The 21379-nt window shown below is 42.8% G+C and overlaps 1 protein-coding gene across 1 annotated transcript in view; it reads right to left on the reverse strand.

The window, feature by feature from the left end:
* Nucleotides 1–21379, reverse strand: part of KLHL29 (kelch like family member 29) — a 362303-nt gene that overhangs the window by 42830 nt on the left and 298094 nt on the right. The window contains exons 6-7 of the mRNA XM_085320322.1: nucleotides 19794–19932; nucleotides 4974–5173 (exon numbers count right to left, since the gene is read on the reverse strand). Of these exons, the coding sequence (XP_085176448.1) occupies nucleotides 4974–5173; nucleotides 19794–19932 (339 nt within the window). The remainder of the gene's footprint in view (nucleotides 1–4973; nucleotides 5174–19793; nucleotides 19933–21379) is intronic.

A 21379-nucleotide genomic window follows, 5' to 3' on the forward strand; every position in this document is an offset into this window, starting at 1 on the left:
AAAAAAGAAAAAAAGAACAAAAAAAGTCTTCCAGATTCCTTGGGTCTGTCAGTCTGCAGTGCAGCTTTTGAAAAGCACAGTTTCACGCACACATACAGCTGGGGATAAAATTATCGCGTAACAGAGAGCAAAATTCTCATCATCACTTGGCAAACTCTCAAGTCACAGAAAATCTGACACTGTCCCATCATGTCAATGTAAGGTTTATCATAAAACTGCTCAGTATATTTTACTCCTTATGCAAGTATTTACTAGTACATGATGGAAAAATCTTGTAAAATGAGTCTTCACCCTGGAGGGACTGGATCTGCTTTTATGGGGAGAGATTCCCGCACGCCCCCAGCCGAGCGATGCGCTCTGGCATGGGGCAGAAGAAGGACTGGTCCCAGCTGATTTCTTTGGGTCTAGACAGGCTTTTCTCATCCTACTACTGCAATTCCAATCCCCACTACTCCTGAAACCCCAGCACACAGGCTTTCCAAGCAGCTCCASGTTTTCCTGGTGGGATTCATCAGCAGTTAGTGTTAGGAGCTCATTCCTCTTCCTTAGAAACAGCTCGGTGATGGACTGTAATGGCGATTTTCTGAGAGAGGTCTAGAGATGCAGCCTACGGCACATCTAGGAGGCTGGTGATTCACTTTTTTACACCTCATCACTTTTGATGCAATGGGCACAATAGCAAGATGGGCTCCGTGACATCTTTTAAAGACAAAGGCTGAGATATGAATTAGCTGGATTCATTCCACGGGAGCAAGACGGAGGCTGGGACAACAGCTAGAGGAGTGAACAGAAAAACACCTCCTCTATATGTCACCTCTGACTCCAGATTTGGGGTGAGAGAGGAAGGGGAACTGGTCTCTCCTAACTCTATCTGTCCATGGTGCAATTGGGCAATCACAGTAGAGTCTCCTTATACTCAGAAATAAGATAATTCTATGATGGAATTCACCTGATAATATTTTAGGTATCTACTTCAGGACAAGCAGAATTGTGCCCTACTGGTGCCTGCTATTTTTCACAGACTATAAAAGGAGTCTAAATGACTACTTAGGTACAAACTTCTACTATAGAATATAGCCCACCTCAACTCTGCAGTCTGGGGCCCTCCTGGAGGCTGACATGGCAGRGACAGTCAAAGACCAGTTCTGCTCCATCTGCTCCTGCGTCATTTCCCTTTGGATGCTGACATGGTTACAATAATTGCTGTTTTTGTCACACTGACACTCGACTTGAAACAGTATGTTTTGGTGGCATTTCATCTCGAGCCCATTCATAACAYGGCTGCCGACTGCTAAGCTATTCTCAACACTCAAAGGCAGTTAATAACTGACTTAGGAGTGGGTTTTAAGGATACCAGATCTAATCTAGCAGATTCTCACTGGTTTGGAACACTGTTGGATATCTCATCGTTTCTGTGCGTGTCATAAAACTGCAGGTATTCTCCACTTGTGCTACGTGATTTTGGACTGGGATCCCGTGCGGAGTTAGCGTGTGTTAATCAGCCAGACAACCTGCTAAGACTGTGCTTCTGGGAGCGGGATGAATGGAAGAGCTGAGATAAAGTCAGAGATAGATGGTTTGCAGGAAGGATTACTTAGCGAGGTTGCAGTAATAGTATCATGGAAGATCTGTGGCTGACATAAGCCCTCTCTGTGTGCCTTAAGTAATGTGCAAGACGGATGTAGATGATGACTTGGATATCACTAAAATTAGCATGAAATCTGCACTTCTCCATCTCACTWTGTATCTGTTTAGATATAGCTCTTATTCCTTGGTTATTCATGCTCCTGTCAAAAGCATGTGAAGACAAGTGATAAGTTTAGGACATCTAGATGCATTCACCTTCCAAAGATTTCAGTACGCCTGTGAGAGTGCTCTTTGTTTCTCCTATCTCTAGATTTGGCCGATGCTTTAATTTCTCTACTGCTGGGCAATGTGGCTGTCCATCTGATTCAAAATTCTCCACCTCGGATGAACAAAAATTGTCTAAAACAGTTTTGCGAGTTCATAAGGACCTTAAAAGCCTCTTTTTCCTCCCTCAAGGGCTCACACCTATTCACGCAGATCTCATTGTTGGTTCTTAGTTCAGCTTCTCCCATAGCTCCTTCTCACTCTCTTTGCAAACATCCTTGTGCCCTTTCCCCAGGGGGCTAGGAAAAAAAAAAAATCAGAGCTCCTGCTCTTTCTTATTCTCCTCTATGAATCTATCAGGCATCAAATCCTTTAGACTGGAGGAAACATGCTTTTTTTCTTTTTCTTTTTTTTTCAGTAGCAGGCTGAAGTGTGAGCTCATGCTTTGTTCATTCCTGTGATAGCCCAAATCATGACCCTGATGAATCTCCTCACTTCTGATATGAGGCATGACTGTGTTGGTACTGTAGCTTCTTTGGAAAACAATTAGGAAAAAGAGGAAAAAACCACAATGCTTAAGCCATATGGATGCAGGAAATACCTATGAAACTCTGACCTGTTTGCAAACATTTGCCTGGTTATCATATGGCACCTACACCAACTTGTCAGCATCACTGCATCAGCCAGCACAAAACTGTTGTCATTTGTCAGGCTCTAGACAAAGGCAGTGTAGACAGCATGTGGGGAAGAGAGAGAACGCGGCTATAGTTAGTCTAATGAAGTCAGTTAGGAAATCTCCCTTAGAAATGGAACAATTTTCCGAATAYATTTCCACCAGAAGGAGTAGGTCGGTTCTGGTGTCTCTGCCCATGGCAACCYTCCTGGGGAGGTCCCAGACAGAGATGCCTGAGCTGGCTGGACCTGATGGAGCTTCACGGCTAAGAAGGATGACCTGAATTGTACCTGAAATGGTGCTATAGTGTGCTCAACAAACCTATTATTTTGGGTTTCCACTTGTTTGGGCCTCTTTGCACTTCCCTCCATTTCTCTTACAATTTGGACATGTCCATTGATGGGAGGGAACCACTGCTTATACTGGTGAATCCTCCAGAAATCCCAGAAATAAAGTATTTCACAATATCCTTGGTTTCTGCTTCGTGGAGAGTGAAGGGGGCTAGGATGAAAAGGAAAAACTGAAAGAAGACAAAATACCTTTCCCTGAACTTTTTAGATSGCAAATGCTCTGCTATCTCTGTAGAGCAATCCAGTCACAGCTATAAATAAAAATAAGCAATTACACTCCATGAATTCTCCAAATGAGAATACAAAATTCCAGCAGCTCCCCATACATCACTTAACTTATAGCCAACTCTACTATTTCATACCATAACATGGTTCACTGAATTCAAATATTAAATATCGGAAAAGGGAAGYCTCACATTGATTTAGTGGAATAAATGTATCTTGTTTTTGTGGCTGAATCTTTAGAGATAGTGCAACTTAAATACATCTTCTGTTCCTAGAAAGACCATAGGATCTAATCATTTTTAAAAAGTGGTGAAAGGAAGCTGGGGAAAAACAACGCCAGAGCAAAAGCCCTCATTCAAGTTCCACAGCCAACATAGCGGGACCACAAGGTATAGTTTTCATCTTGCCACTGCCCACACATTCAAGAAAAGACTTGTAAACAAGTGACACATAAAAAATTGGAAAGAAGTGGTGGATACAATACCACAGATTTTTTACTAAATTACTTCAGTTGTACCAGCCTAGTTACACTGCTAATCTTGCTAGGAGGCCAGCTTAGCTGTGGGAATTAACACAGTAGTAAACTGGACTCACTTGAGGGTTTTTTTTAATGACTGCAACTTTTTCTAAACTCTCATCTTCCACTCTCTGCAGTTTTAGATGTCAATTTAAAATGAGAAGTGACCAAGAGAAACCTACAGCTCACGTGGGTTCAATATGAATTTTGGTTCCAGCGGGAATGACATTACCCATAAGCTAGGAGTTAAGAGAGACATTTTAAAGCCTGAGTGGAAATCAGGTGTCCAAAAATATTTCAAACTTGAGCATGGAAAATAATTCATATAAGATTAAGCTCACGCTTTTTGTATTAATAAAATTATGTTAATCAATGACGTTTAAATGCTTACTATCTCATTCACAGCTATGACAGCCATGTCAATGCAGGAGTGGCACATGACACAGGCAGGAACTGGAACCAACACATTTTCCAGTTGCGTTCCAGTTCTGACTCCTCTCCTCCCACAACAAAAATGGGGCTAGTTGGTTCCAGTTCAGACCAGTAAAGCTTAGCTAACTGAGCTGTTCACCGTGGACTGTTTTGAAATAATTTGCGCTGGAAATAGCATGGAAAACGCATGGAACAGGACCACATCATGCTTTGGCTTGGGAGATCAGGCTTCTCATGCGACCATAAGAAGGGCAGAGGCACCAGAGCGACGTTGCTCCGTGCACCCTCCCTGGGGCAAATGCTGCCCACGCACACAGGGCACAACGGTTGCCACCACTACCGTTTGGCTGACAAGCCGAGTGCAGTGATACCACATGCAGCAATCAGATCTTAATTCTCTCTGAAAGGGCAAACCCCACGACCACGCACTATACAGCAGGTAAAACAGATTTTGTCTACAAGAGTATGGTGAGTGGAAGGAATTTCTCAAGGATGGAAAAAAATTGCAGATCATGACTCCCCCTGAGAGAGCCCACTTCCACCTCCTTCAGTGCATGGCCAACCTAGTCTGCTGTAGCACCCAGCATTTGCTGTCATGTCAGAGGCAGCCTGTGCCTTCAGCCTGATCTGTGGCGAGACCAATCTCTGTGAAATAAATGTCACCATGATATCAAGTATAAAAATACAACAATAGTCTAGCCAAGACATGAATGCAGCTGCTGCTCAAAAACAGGCTTCACTTCTTTAGATCATTTTCCACCAGCCCTTGTGTCAGCATTTTAAATTCAACTCTCAGCCCAAAGAAATCATGCCTTGCATTATATTCAATCTTCAGTTTCCAATTCCCTTTTAAGAGCCATTATAACAAAGTCTTAAAAACCTTAAGATGTGACTGTAAACTCTCACTAGATGGAACAGCTCTTACCTAGAAATGAAACGCAGACTTTACAGAAAGTATGAAACTGGAACTTGCTGGCAGCTTCCAGTAGAGTTTTTGCATTGGCCGAATCGATGATCAAAGAACCTGTATAAACAAACTCCAGGAGTAACTCCAGGACATCTGCGGTGAGGTTTGACATGGCCAGTTCCAGCTTCTCCCCGCTTCGGCTACCGTCTCGTGGTGACCTGGCAACAGCAGACAACGAAATTACGGACATTACGCCATCCCCATTTTATTGGCACTTACTGATTAGTGAGGGCTAGGAAATCGCTTTGCACCTCATTACATTTCTCCTTTTTTTTTTTTGTTTTGTTTACGGAACTGAAGAATATGAATTTTAAAATAACTGAACTTAAAGACTTTAACTGGATCTGAAAGAGAAGAGTCTTAAAGCAAGTCTTACAAAAAATCTGTTCATTGCTACTTTGCATTTTCATGCAAAAACAGTTGCAAAAGAAAAGGAAAGAAAGAAAAAGAAAAAGAAAAAAGAATGAGCCAACATTAATGAAAATGGGGAACAGGATTAGCTTTCAAAGGGAAACAATACATTTTAACATCTTGGTTAACATCTCATTGTCTGTGCATAATAAAACTGTTAAAGAAAAAACCTCTTCAATTTCAAGAGAAAAGGTCATCTAGTTTTTCAGGAATCCAGACTAGAGTAATTTTAAATGTCATGTGCATTTAAGGATACATTTTAAGACCTTTTCATCAGAAATAACAATAATAAATATTAATTTCTGTTTGGCGTGGACTTCTCAGCATGTTACTTTAAAGTATATATATGATATATATGATCTATATATATACACACAGCCATACAAAAATATATATACTTATCCTAAAAATCTATTGTTCCCTTTTAGGCACTAAAAAAAGGAAGCCCCTCATGGCAATTGCTTTGAAAACTGAATACAAGACAAGATAGACAGACAAAATGGTTAGAGCAAAGAAGGGAGAGGGGGGAAAACAACAACCAGCTCTGCCACAGGAAGCCAGCAGCCATCCTCTAGGAGTTTCATGACTGTGGCCTACGGTTTTTCCTGCATGAAGTGCTGAGCAATTTGGGGATCAAAGTATCTCCTGCATTTGAAGTGTGGATTAGTGCTTGTGAAATTATTGGACAAAAAAAAATCATACTGAATTGAAAAAAGGGCCCAGTTCCTAATGCATGGTTGGCTGATGTGTCTGCAACACTAAAGGCAGGTTACACCTGAAAGACAAAAACGATAATRAATTTGGTAAGGTCAAGGAGGGGAGGGGAAATCTGTTGGAGTAAGAAAATAAACTCTTTTAATGGTTAGGACCATCCAGCACCTTCTCAAAGAAACATGAGCTTCTCCTATGCACTGAGCAGTCAACACCTGCTTGCACCAGTTCTGCTCGAGCACGTGTAAAAGCCATTGCATGATTGACACGAAACCACCAGAGCATTCTGTATGACTGCCAGGGACTGACCAACGCATCACTATTCATGGGCTATGCCAGCGTTAAACATGAGCAAAAGCAATCCCAATCTCTTGGATTCACAAAGCTGCCTAGAAAGGTGATGGTCAGGTCTCTATTGCCGCAACGGAGCAGGAGGAAACAACATACGAGGCTCAATGATGTTCCCTTACAAAAAATTATGAACAAATCACCCACCTCTCTAATAATCCCTAAAATAGTTTGGGGAAACACATTTTTCCGTAATTTTCCAGTGGATGCTTTGTCACTGATCTTCCATCTACCGRCTCTGTTCAAGCCAAGGGCTCTGTTTGTACTTAACATGAGTCTTTGGTGGATCAAGGCCTTAAAGAGGTTTTATTTAGCTATTTAAAGTATTTATATAATCTCGATTACCATAATGAAGGAGCAGCTAGTGGTCCTTAATTTCATATGCTTCTCTAAGGTAGCAAACAACTGTTACTCCCATTCCCAAAAGGGAAACTGAGGCACAGGGAGACCAAGAGACTTGCCTGTGGTCATACAGGAAGTTATGCATACAGAAAGGCAAAGCAAGGCATTGAACTCCCCCCTTTTTTTCCTTAAATATTGACCTGTCCCTTTGCACGGGCATGCTGTTGGGTCAGACACTTTTCCACAAGCAGAAAAAAGAATATATATTGATTGTGGTACTTGTGGTATCCCAGCACGCAACCGTGCGTACGCTACCCTCAATCCTTGTCTTTCTGCACTTGCTTTTCTCGCACACGGATTYGACTCTGCACTCCAGGCACAAAACCTCCGGTGCGACACCAGAGGAGTCGCCATTTCCTAGATGCTCGAGAGGATGTCACAAAATGTTGTTTTCCTTCGCTCGCCCTCATCCCCGCGTCTGATTTATCTCCAGTGGCGTGCACATCTGGTGCTGCCCCCAGGGCTATCGCCTGCTACGGACGTGCTCCGTGCTGGGTTGCCTCCGGTAAGCGGTTACTACCTGACAGCGAGTTCACGCTCACGCAGGCTTGAGTAATAAAGGCTTTGCCTAAYAATTTAAGTGAAACTTGGAGGTTCTCAGCAAGCGAGAGACTCAGGCTCTTTGCAGGCTGTGAAGCCCCACCGCGAGCAATTATTCATACGGCGCTAATTCCTCCGYGCTGGCGACGGCCGTGGGAACGACTGCACGTGACGGGGCAGCGGCGATCGCGGGAATCCCCCCGAGAGGTCGGGAGCCGGCGTAGAGCAARACATGACACGGCACCCGCAGCCCAGCAGACACGTCCCGATGTTAGCAACAACTGCAAGCTGCTATTTTTTCAGAATAATTAAGTAATAATCTCTTTCACTTTGTAATACACCAAGCAATAAACTGCTGCTGCAATTGATTAAACGCCAAAGAAAAGCTAAGGTGTTTAATCAATCACTAGAGCCACTTACAGCAAATATAATACAAAGCTACTGAGATTATTGATATTACACAACGAGCCAGAAATGGGAGAGAAAATTGTCCCTGTGCCTTCCTCTGTGATGGTCTGAGAGGACTGTGCAGTTTTGCTTGGGTTTCTAAGGCAGTAAATGCTCAGGGGCTGGAGACCTGGCTGAAACAGGTCCTAATGGGTCAAAAATGAGTATTGATGGAACAGAGGGGGAAAAAAAAAGTGTGGAAACAGACTTACGTGATTGAAGTGGGAAACACAGAAATTCCATAAATTTCTTTTCTGAAATGATTTCAGTAAATCAGGTTGTGGAATCCCTTTCTCAGCCTCACTAAAACAGTTTTCTACACTCCTTGTTTAATATGCATTATAAAATCATAATCTCTGTGCAGTTATACTTCATATACTTAGAACATGTCTGATCTCCCAGTTACTCTAGAGCAACTGCAGCAAATTGGCTAAAGCTACATTACAATAACRGGATTTATTTGATTTAGAAATTTTTCTAAATTCTAAATTATTCTATTTAGAATAGAATATTCTGTTCTATCAGAAAGGCATATACAGTCAATTGGGGAAAGTATGTATGCATGTATAGAGCTGGACTCCAAATATCTGATCTTACGTGACTTAAATCATCAGGGGTTTGGTCTGCAGTGCCGGTAGATGCAAAACATTTGGAAAAGCCTGTTCCCAGAAATGCCAAACCTCCAATTTCTATTGACTTCCCTTATCAGCTGTGAAGGGCTATAGCTCTACCTGGTCTATACTCCTCGTCCCACATCTCTGGCAAAACCCAGGGCATTTTGGGGAGCCGACAGCCAGTCTGCTTGGTGTTTCAGTCTCACTTGAAACCAGGCAATGTATACTTATTGCCCCTGGACATCATTAAATGTGGCACATTTTGTTATTTGCTGTGCGAACTCCAGAGTTTAAACGGAATGATGTCATTTTATTGGCCTTCTAATCATTGCTCATATTATAAAGGTCACACGTTTCGCTTGGTGGCAGAAAATCAATAACTCTCCCAACAGCCTCTGGGGGGAAAAGTTTGCTTCCAGAGAATAATATGTAATAAACAATTTTAGTCCTTACTTTATCATTGCTGTAATCTTTGAGAATGGCTAGAGCAAAAATCTGGCAAAGGCTGATATATAAACTCATTAAAATTAGGAAGTGATTTAGAGCAGGAGTTTTAAAAGATTTATCTTGGGCTAAACAGCAAAGAGGTTTGTTTAGGTCTACATTTGAACAAGCTACAAGAGCTCTTTAACAGCTTAATTTTATGGTAGCTGTTGGGGAATTCTTTCAGATTTACAAATCATGTCTTTCCCCAGCCAGGTGATAGACCTGGGCAATGTGCAAGCAGAACAGAACCAACAGATAAGCAGGAAGCACACATACACCCTGAATGGGTACGGCGGAGTGGCTGAAAAATAGTTTTGCATTTTCTGACATAATTAGGTCTAATAAAACGCAGCTAAAGCCTCTGAGCATATTCTGGCTACTTATCTTTCAACTTAATTGCTCAAACTGGAGAGGACAACGGCACCGGGAGTCTTTGAAAGCAGAAGGTAGCTYGAATGACAAAACAAACCTAGCGTCCCTTTCTTTAATTAAGGCATGAAAAAGGAGCTAAAATGTTTAAATCCTGACAGAAGTAAAGAAAATCTCCCAAGCCTCATCTGCAAGACTATCTCACGAAAAAAGTYGAGCCCTTTATGTCTGTGGTGTTCATTTGTCCTTCAACATCATTTCCATATGTACAACACACAYAGACAAGAATTGAGGCTCATGCTTAGGAGAGATGCAACCGAGTTTTCCGCGTCTTGAGTTATAAATATAGATGGGTACATCTATGCCTTTGCACTGCATTATTCTTATCGACACGTTCATTTAACAGAACTTCAGCGTGATTCAGTTTCCAGCAGTTACTAGTGAGATGCTTAGAGCTGCAAAACAGCATTTAGAGCCGGGCTAAAATAGCTGCGTAAGTGAAACGCTGCCAGCATTTCAATTTGTCAATTTATGGACAACGCCGCCACCTCTAATTCCGACGTTCCCCACGGTTTGCCTAGGCTGCCTTCATCCGGCTCGCAGCGCTATCGTGATTGACTAATGGCTTGGCTACAGCCGCGCTCAATCCTCGCCCCGACGCGAGGAGCTACCTCTGCGGGGCCCAGCTGCCAGGCACCCCTCCGTTCACAGCCTAGAGTCTCCAAGTCAAAACAAATTCTGGATGTTCAAAATGGAGCCAACTGCACGGGATAAACATGAAAAATGTGAACCGTTCGATGTGAGTGCACGTTAGCGCCGGGGAACAGCTGCTGCGGCTTCCTCCCGGCCGGCTTCGGTGGGAACGGGGCGACTAGCACAGTTCGTGACACCTATTCACAGCCGGAGCCGTACGACTCCCCACCCAGGCTCAAAGGTATGAGGTACGTTTAAGTTTTGCACTGCCCTGACTATTCCTTAGGCCCCGACCCAAATCACGGCATGTTGTGGCTGCACACACTGAACACCCTCCGCCGAAAGGACGGGCTCGAGCTGCCGGGAGGCTACGGCTCGGCGCCGGGCTGCCCCTTGCTGCGCATCCTGACCCATGTTCGGGGCTGCTCCCTCCCCACAGGGAGCAAAGCCCCTCTGGAGGCTTCGGTCCAAATTAAATTGCTTTGTTTCCCGAACACCGTGCTGGTCTACAGAAAACAGGAAAGCCAAGATTTTTATGTAGGAGGAAGCACTTAAGAGAAGGGAAGAAGCTACTTCTTTTTACTTCACTCAAATTACTTTGATTACTGACGAAAGGACTCCAGACTGGAATTGGTAGCTTCTCATGAGGCTTAAGAGTCTGTGAGATATATATTCATTAAAAACTCCTGTTCAAGTCTACACAATTTAGACCAAATCTCTTGTTTACTGTGGAACATAATCCTCAAGGCACTGAAACTCCAGGCAAAGAAGAGTGTGTTGCATTGCTACAGCTTAACTGGCCACCATTTGATTTTTCATCATCATCAAAGTTATTAAATGGCCCAGAAACCGCATGTTTATTTATCTGGGGAGAAGCCACAGAGAAACTTAGTTGCATTATAGCCAACCTCCAGCTGAGAACAGAGCAGACATCGCACTGGACAGGGAAAGYGCCTTTTCACACCTTAGAGCTTGATCTATCACCCCGTTAATTACAAGCTCATGAGGTATAAATGCAGAGATGCACGAACACACCAACATGCACTTCTACAGCACACACCCCAAGATGTATACCCGTACTGCAGTAACAGGTTATTTACTGAGTTATTCAAGTTTATGCAGCTGCAAGGYGATCAATCATGTAAATGATGACAACAAGGGACATTTATAGAGCACCATCATCGCAATATGTATGTCATAAGGCACTGAATGTTCTGTTAAACAGGATTTAAAAAAATAAATTATACCCTAGCATTGCTTCTCCTTTGGAATTATTTTATCAGCTCTGAATGTATTAACTTTCAAATCTCTGCCTTCGTTTTACTATCTTGTAGATAAATATTATCTTTGAGCCTCAGCCACTATCCATCTGTCTCARGAGAGAAGAAAACATGTAGTGTAATGATGCTATTGTATGATTATGGTAAAGGACTAGTAAAATCACAAGATTAAATAAATTACATTGTTTAAACACAGGCTTGCAAATTTGTCACAAAAATTTACCTGACCAACAAATCCATTTACTCGCTTTTTTATGAGGATGCTGATACAAGTAACGTTTCCCATACCAGACAACCCAAATTTGGCAAGATCAGTTTAACTTACTGGGGTCAAATGCTGTCAGCTGGAACCTGCTCTACTGGTACAAAATTAGGGAAAATCACAGCGCGAACTTGCGCCTGCCCTAGCAGTTTGGGCTAATTCACCATCAATAAATGATCATCGCCAGCCAAGGGGATTAACAGCAAATGYTTTGTTTAACAAACATCGCGGCCAGGACAAAGCCAAGCAAACGAAAGATATCTGCTCTTTTCTGTGCTCTGCAAAACGTATCTCRTCTTACTGCTACCCAAAGGCAGGACCCAGTCCCGGAGCTCACAAGATGCAGGTGGAGAAATAAAAACCCGGGCCACCTTACTGACGGTGAGGGAGCTTGCTTGCTTGCAAGCATCTCTGGCAGCCTGCTTCGGCAAAAACGTAGCAGAATAACCTGAGGTGAGAACTGCTGTTTGTTAAAGGGAAATAAAAGATGCAAGCAGGCTTTGGGGGATTAGGCGGGAAGGAAGATTTAAAATAAAATGACGGAATAAACAAAATCCTTCTCTCGTCAAATTTAAAGCTCACCCCCTTAACTAACTCACATCTGATTTGTTTTAATGATATTATTGCATCCTCAAAAAATAGCTTAGCAGAGAGCCGGTATTATGCGGATAATAAATCTGTTTATTAGGAATGTGGTGAAATTTATACAAGTAATTATCTAGGTAAGTCTATCCAAGGCTCCTTCTCATCGCTGCAATGTCTAGAGGGGAAACAATAATAAAATAATGATAACCACAATTATTATTATTTATAACTACTACTATGATTATGGTAGCACCCRAAGACCCCAATCAGCACTTCAGTAATTAGAATTAATTTTGTAAGGCACCGGTTCTTCGTCGCTCTGTTACGGGATGTTGCTGGAGTATTTCTCTAATACGCGTAGCGSCAGCCTGGGCTTGGGACAGGAATAAAAAGCGCTCCGCCGCGTAACCTGCGGCCGCGATGCACACGGGGAAGGGCAGGTCGCTCCTCTCCTGGCGGCGCTGGCTGGCTCAGCCCATCAATCCCGCACCAGGCCAGCCCGCAGAACTGCTCCGAGTCCTTAAATCATCAAAGCTCGGCGCTACCCAGGCAAAAAGACAGGATCACGATCTGATATGATCATAACCCTGGCATATTAATTCAGATCTATYGTCCCGATCCAGCAGCAGCTAATCCTTGATGATTTAAATAAAAGGAAATGAACTGCTGATCCCCGGAGCTACCTGCTGGCACTGAGCAGCCTGAGATTTGATTACCCTCATTTTAGGGCAAGACCAGCTTTTGGAAGTGGCCCAAAATGACAGCTTTCAGGAGCACCGCGACTCGTGCAAGTTGTTTTGTTCCCSTCTCTTTGATCCACTTAGTTTTAGCTGGGCCTTGTTAGATAACTGCTCCCTTTCGCCCCCGGATTTCAGGACAGTCAGGCCGCGGCAGGGCTGGGAGCCGTGCGCGTAGGTGGGTCACGCGAACCGGCACCTTAGGAGCGGCCGTGGGGCGGCAGCGCGGCTCGCAGACGGGTCGAGCCGGGGCGAGCGCTCCGAGGCGATTAGTCTGTCAGTCCTCGGATAAGACCGCCGAGATCTGCAGTTTGGTTTGGAAATCACGGGCGGGAGAAGCCCGAATACAGCAAACAGGGCCGCCGGCAGCGCGACTCTGCACGGCGCCTCGGCAGGCGGCCGCCGTCGCGAAGCCGGGGCTGAGTTTCGGCGCTGTACCTCCGGGCTCGAGGAGGAGCCCGCCGCTTCGGTGCCCCTCGCCGCGCCATCCGCCAAGTCAGAGGTGACATCCAGCGCAAGCCCTGCTGCCCCCAGCCCGGCCGGGCCGCCCGCCGCCGCGGTCCTCAACCCCACAGCTCGGCGCGCGGCGAAATATTTGCAACCAGCGGCTGGTTTATGTAGAAGCCTGGACATTTTTGCTTGCTGAAAACATGTTTTCCAGGCCCCGGCAGCTGCAAAATTTGAGCGCGAGCAGCCAGCGCTGCAACGTGGGGTGGGAGCCCTGCGCCCTCGCAGGCAAGGGGCCCCAGAAAGCTGCGAGCTGCTTCTCGTGCCAGCATTTCATGTCCAACCCACAGCAATTTGGAGTTCCCTATTTAAGAGAAAATGTCACCCCTAGCATAATTCACACCTCCGCCCCGGCAGCGAAGGGAACAGAATATTTTATGCCCTCGTGCAGCCTCCCRTTCTCCTAGACCCCTTTAAATAGTTTAGCAGAAACGGCTCATGCTGCCTGTGTGCAATATACCTCTACCGGCACCTGGAACAAACATCGTATTTTTAACTCCCCACTTCTCTGTTTTCAAAGAAATATAATAATTTGTTTCCAGATTTATTCTGTTTTACAAYGGCACTGAAGAATGCAGATGTAGAAACGCTGCCTACTCTTCCACTGGTGTTAAAAGCAAGGTTCTTAATAAGCAGGAAAACATGAAGGGGTCACTAAGAGTAGATTTTTCTTTCATCTGCTATTTCTCATTTTGGGCTTTTTACAACGTAAACACAAACCAGACAGTCTGTTTTCCAGACACCTAAATGCTTTTGCAGTTTTGTCAGGCTGTTTCAGATGGATAGAGGCAGGTTTCTCTGTCTTGCGTCCAAATGTTCCCTCTCTTCACAGTGGTGCAAAATGCAGAGTGACATCTCTGGCTTCGGTGTGGGTGTAAAGCAAAAGAAATGTGACCCTCTCACCCTAACTGCTTTACTTCTCCTGCCTTCCTGCCCTAACTTCAAGCTTTAAAAGAGGATTGCATCCTCTTTTATTTTACAGAAAGGGAAAAAAAAATACCCAAACCCTAAATACTTGCAAAAAGAGGCAAGGCACCCTGGAAAAGCAATTTGGCCATGAACTCGCTCTGCTCTTTAGGAAAGGAAGGCAGAACACAGCACTGCCGGATTACACCGCATCAAAGCTGTTTGCTTTGTGGCTGGATCTCTCCGTGTATGTCTTACAGCTCGGTGCTACTGGAATTAGCCAGCCATGGTGGCTTCAAAGTTAGAAAGCATCATTAAAAGCCAATCTTGATAAAGGTCACAGGATGGGATTCGAGTGACTTTAGTAACTGGCCATGGAGAAGGAAAACTGAGGTCTGCTTATAAAAGTCAGCATTTGGGCCAAGAAGAGTCTTTTATGTCAAGCACTTCCTATTATTAATGACACATTTGGTACAGTTTCCAACACTCTGGATTGGATTAAGGAGAAAGCACCAAATTAAAATGTTCTGGTGAAACTCACATTGTTACACAAATATCTGACATTCCTTTAGCCCAGCAGCTGYGCTTGTCTATCCCAAATACATTTGGAAAAAAAGGATGTCTCCTCATGGGATTTTCCACTGCTTCCTTCCTTCATGAACGCACACATATTCCACCTCTTTCTTCTAGGGTAGATACGATCCCACTGAGCTCATTTCTCTCCTTCCTCAAACCAAGGAGCTGCAACTACAGGACTGGCCTAAATAGGAAAATGGAAAATCTGAGTTCTGGAAGAGGGGCATACGGGACACATGGTTTCAGACAGATCTTGACCTGCTTCTAAACTCTATGTACATATTATAAGGATATGCATGTGCCATTCAGACAAACATTAGTTTCAGGAAGGAATCGTTCATGTACTTTTAGCTAACCACAAGTTAGGTGTCCAGCTGCAGCTGGGCGACTAGCCTTCCTCTACAGACAACGAAGAGCGAGCACCTCCAGCAGGCAATCAGTGCTCCTTCTTCTAAGGTGCGACGCACTGCCCTCTGGACGTTCCCACCTTCCTCCATGACTGCAGAGGAAGCCTGGACAGCCAGCTGAGGCTGGACACCTGCAGTAAGCAATGCAACACCAGGCACTTCGTCTCTCTCTGTATTAATAGTGAAGATGGACCTCTGTTTCATCGCATATCTTAGATGCTTACTTTACGGTGAGCTGACTTGTCTCACGGAGGGGATCTGTTTCTCTCTCTGCTGACCATAGCAGGAGTCTAGATGACTATTTTAAACTTAACCCGCCTTAGATGTCAAACTTGGGCCAAATGTTATTTGACCAGCAGAGAGAAAGAAGCACCTGTGATCACTCCAGGGAGATCCTCTACCTGCCTGCACTCTGATACCTGAATTAGGGGATAAGATCTCCTTCTGGAAGCCTTCAAAGTACTCCTTGTCTTTGCCTGTACTAGAATCTAGATCCTTGCTTTGGRGAGGCTGATTTATTAAGTATCTAAAGCGTAGATGCAAATTAGAGGTCCAAGTCATGCAGAATGGCACCACCTCTGGTGCAGTGCCCCCTTTTTTGGTGTTGTTACACTCAGAAGGGGCAAAACCCTGCAGCCTCAGATTACCACATTAGCAATCTGGTCAGCCCTCAGATTAGTGCAGAGTTCAACTGCCCTTTCAAAGTTGGGAAGAGTTCAGGCTTGGGCTGCCAGCTAAAGTGTGTGCTCAAAATACACAGATACTGTTTAGGGGACAGATCCCCATTCCYGCTGCTATTTAATATCTATTTTCTCCCACAGTCCCATACTGCAGTAACCTTGTATGGGTTGGGATTCRAAGAAGCTGCCAACCACATGCTTTTCCCAAGCCCAGGCTAAGTATATTAACTTCTTTACAGGCTCTGTGCCTGAAGAAACAGGTATAAGGGCAAATACTCTACCCCAGATCTGTCATAAAGCAGGCTTAAGTATTCACCAGAAAAAGAATATACTTTCAAGAGAAGACTTAAGGAAACTTAGCACTCCTCTTGTATGATGTTTAAAATTGCACAGAATTGTTCCTGATGTTGTTAGCAATATCCTCATGGCCCCTGGGGTTATTGCAACCATTTTTGGGTATCCTTCCCCAACCCTCCTCTTCACTCATCTCTTCTCTTTTCRTGAGCACAGGGCACAGCAAAGCAGACCGGACTACAGGAACATTTCCCAGTACACCTCGTCCTTTCCAGATGCCTTTGCACTGAAAAGGACGGGGAGTGTTTTACACTGCCAGCTGCCGCTGGGAGGGCGATGAGCGTAGGGCTCTAGCCTCAGCTCACATGCTGCTCAGCGCCCCACGGCGCCGGGTGAACCTGTSTCTGGTAGAGTAGTGCAAGGCGACAGCTCAGGCTTGGGCTTGGGACTGGGCTAGCCCAATCTCAGAAGGGCTGTGCCCATGTATTTTAAGATAAAGCACATGGAACAAGAACTTTTCTGGATCTGGACCAGCACACTGCAGGTTTAACCTTTTTCTGAGAAACCAAGGGGTCTCAGAGTGTGCTCTCCTTGTGTTTCCCAAACAATAAATAATTTTAAAATTGTTTGGTCAGTCAAATCCAATTATCTTTTCACTACAGTGCAATATAAGCAACATGATTTTTCCCTACTAATACAATGAGTAATTGTCTTCAAATGGGCTCACTCACAATGGGCAATAACTCTATTTCTCTTAGGCTTTTTGTCTCTATTTTGTTCTTTGAGGAAGGGATAAATGATCTCACTTGTTTTTGAACATTTCATTTTTATCCTTTTGAGATACCACTTGCTATTTTACTGTCAGGTACCAAGTGCAACATGCAGAGGAATCAATGGCAGAACATAAGGCTAAGAATAATTAGCCTATGGCAAAGAACAGATGAGATAAATACACTGAAAATATATAATTCTTTTTTCTGCATGTTATTCGGATGCATACAGCATCTTTACGACTAGATCATCTTCCCATTGATGTCTCTGGCAAACGATTTTTGCCTTCAGTTGGAATGGCAACAGAGYTTAACCCTAGCATATACTGGTTCGATATCCTTTATAGTACATTTAACATAGAGAGATCACCTTTATTCTTCAGCTAAAAAAAAAATGCCATTTCTTGTTTTGATTTCTATGCTAATACAAAGAGTGCAACGTAAATCAYATTTTACTTTAAATACCATCTCAAAGGAGCTGTTAACAAATACCAGGAGAGGAGTCCAGATATATTTTTAAACATACTGACTTTGTGAATTATATTGACTTTGCATTATTAAGGGTATTACTCTACCAAATACTGAGGCCTTTTGCAAGTTAAGTGCCTTGACTTTCATTGACTTGATGGGATTTCTGAAAGGGCCAGGCTTTACAGTGTCAGTATCCTCTAAAGAGCAAGTCTTTAGAAATTCTACCCCACAGCCCCAGGTTTATCATCTTGCAAAGACTCTAGAACATATTTGCTTAGTTTACAGATGAGTATTTATTTTTCCCATCTGACAGCTTTGCAAACTCAACTAGACATCAAGCTGGATTTTTCCCTGTTTAAGCATCGTCATCAGCAATAAAGGTATTTTTGCCTTGAATACACCTGTGCAACTCCATTAGCCTTCATCAAGGTTACACGTGTGCCACTGAGGCTATATACGGAAGACAACTGGGATGACGAGATCTGACTGCAGACACAAATTGACCTCTGGAATATTTATTGCTGCTGACGATGTGAGAGAAGGCAAAAAGTGGTGGAGCTGGCAAATGGGATAAACCTCTCCCTACTTTTTTCTTGCCCTGTGCGTGAGTGTCCTGTGAGCACTGAAGACAATAGATGCTGAAATAAAGGATTTTGATTTCATATAGTCTCTTTTCAGAGCATTTTAAAAGTTTGTTTTGTTTGTTTTTAAAAGAGTGCATATTAAGCCATGTCTAAAGCATATCTCCATTCGATAATTAAATAATAAAGCAGTAATAATCCTCTCAGTGCATCTAGAAATAGATGCTGCCTGGTGACTTTGCACACACAGACATCTTTGTAGCCAAATCTAAATGACACTCTTTGGCCAGTCAGTTACTGGATTTCTATAAACTGACTCTAAGAGCTCCTTTCCCTATAAACTCTTTACCTTATCACTCKAAAAAGCCTATACTGTAGCCTTAACTATTAAATAATAATGAGCAGACAGAAGAAAGGGGACAGGAGAGATCTGGCAYAGCTACAGCTAGCAATCATTAGATTTACAGAGGGGAAAAGACATGCTTCCTAGGCCAACATATTTTTTATGAATAATTGATAAGGCAGTCAGCACAGTTATATCATAGAAATGTAATATATATCCATAATTATAAAAACAGCTTTGTGCAAAAGGACATAATACACTGAAAGGAGATACCAGCCAATATGCCATCCTGAAATAAAATACAGTCACTATTGTGTTAGTTGGCAAAATTTAAATACAGGATTTGAAGCAAGCAAAATATTCTTTAATCCCATTTTTTAGCACAGTCCAGGCTCAGTCTGCTCAGGAAAATACTGCAAGGCAAAATCAGCAGCTGCATTAATTTGCTGATGATTGAGAGAAAAATGAAAGTTATCCTCATGGATTTTTTTCTCCCTACTTGCTACTCTAACTTACTAATAATATGAGAGTACCAATTTATTCCTATGCGAATATATGAAGCATACAAATTGAAAAATCAATGTAATGGAAAAAAAAGATTATCATGCACTGTTTAGAATCAATCAGCTAGAAACAGAGGGGGCAAAATGCGAAGGCGGAGACATGATGTTTAGAAAATGTATGTATTACACCTACCCTAAGCTAAAGCAAAGTATTTGTAGGAGAAAACTACTCTTAGTCTAACATGCAGACTGAGCTATATATTTCCCCGAAATTGTCTTATTTCCAATTTTTCCTAGACAAATTCATCCGTTGCCTTTTCTTCATTTAAAAGTCCCCAAATAATAAAAATATCAATCCCTTTGCCCATAAAAGCCACACACAGCATGTAACAAAGATTTCAGGGTGAAGGGATTAACATAYTCGAAACAGTTCGGCGGCATGGCGCCGCAGCATCCTTCACCAGCATGCTGATGGCTTGCTGTAGCCCAAAGGACAAACTCTCGGAGTATGTGACAAGTCCCCTGAAAACACAGACAGCCGTAATTCTCAGCTGTGGCCTGAATCACTTCTAGCAGTTTTGTTTTCGCCTTAAATCTCTCAGTGGTGGAACACTTTCTTCGGCCAAAACAGGCCGCTACTGGTCAGAAATAATTACGTTGTACGAGTCAGATGTGTAACGAATGGATCTGAGGCTCGGTTTGGAAATACATTCAGAGGAGGTGGAAAGAATGGCTACTGGCTCTGTGACAGGAGATTCAATCTTCATAAACCTGCAAGAGAGGGGAGGAAAAAAAAGCGACACAAATGCGCCCTACAAAAGAACAGAGCAGATCACAGCTGGAAGGAAGGCAAACCTTTTAATCAGGTCCTTGAAATACAAGCTGCAGGAAGCTAGAACATTTTGGTGGACTTCAAACTCTTTGCCTTCAACAATAATTTTCAGGTCTGTAAACTCTTTCGCTCTGCGTTGCTGGTTCAACTCCTTCAACATTTCTGCAGAACAGAGAAGACAGACAGTGCCAGGGTTCCCATTAAGAGTTTTTTTTATTTTTACTTTTTACTTTTTTTTGTAAAGAAGTAGAGAAACAGGAAACAACTGATATTTTTGTTGGTAAGATTGGCTCAACACAGACAGTCAGAAGTTACAAACATAACACACTAAAAAGAAAAAAAAAAGAAAAAGCGGGAACCAGTAGGTCTAAACAACAGAAATATATATACAGAAAAAAAGCAAAAACAATCCTAAATTTGGAAGGGTTAAAAACAAAAACAAAATACTTTAGCATCAGCAAATCAGAAACAGAGAATGCATTATCACAGAAAAGTTGAAAATAATTTGTTATAAGAAAAATCAAGAGCTAATGAATTTCTATCCAAATGCAAATAAGTTTTGAAMATACTGGAATAATATTAGTGAAAATATGGTACTATGATGTAATATAAACTGGATATGGATCAAAATAATAAAACCACAAGACCTGCAAAAATAACATYTCCTTAACTTATACATAGTAAGTGTTAAGCTTCTCAGATAAAAGAATGTAAAAGTACTCTATGAATATTAAATTATAGTGAATAACACATTAACCAAATTATTAATGCATCTTGCAATATACCTCAGCTGCATAGACTACAACTGTATGTTTCAGAATTAACTTAAAAACATCCTCATGACAAAATATAATCTCATACACAGAATAAATTTCTGCCTTTTACAGCAGCTCCCACATTTCGCACTCTGAGGATTTTTACTATCACAGCATTTTTATTTTTCAGCCTTCAATGGCTTCATTTACAGCAACAATCAACTTTCACACATCATGAAAGAATCGTAATGATTAAAATAACCTATGAAAGTGTTTCCATCCTGCAATAAAGCACCTACCTTGCACGATGCCTCCTGTTACACAGCCTATTGATACTAACCAAATGAAATAGGAGCGTGCCACGTTGTCACGTCTGGATGTGTACTACTAAGCAACCTACATGGTTTATATACTGGCTGGACCTTTAAGGGTAAGACTTTTCTCCAAGTTTGCAGACCAAAGTGGCTATCAAGATGAATAATATACTTTTCACCTGGGCAATAGTCTGGGGGTTCAGAAGCCAGTAATCAAGGTGATAAAAGAGCTGATTTTAAATACTAAAGGATTTTGGTTTTATTTTATGTTTGCAATAGGTCAAGGTTCTCATTTTCTCCATGTAACACCCTGAACACATTCCTCTTCAGACAGATCTGTAAATCAGCATTTCTTTATGTGGAGGCCCGCTTTACACAAAGTAAAAGGACCTGAAGAGCGTGTAACTATAATGGTATTTAAAGCCACTGTTGGGCTTCSGCACTGTATTGCCAAAGCAGTGCCAAAGGGTCTTATGGTAAAGTCGAGTTAGACCCAAATAATCTCTTTTTATGCCCCTTGCTCCTCCAATGAAACTCARC

This window comes from Rhea americana, unplaced genomic scaffold (assembly GCF_003343005.1).
Source record: "Rhea americana isolate MKP2758 unplaced genomic scaffold, rheAme1 scaffold_63, whole genome shotgun sequence".
Classification (NCBI taxonomy): Eukaryota; Metazoa; Chordata; class Aves; order Rheiformes; family Rheidae; genus Rhea; species Rhea americana.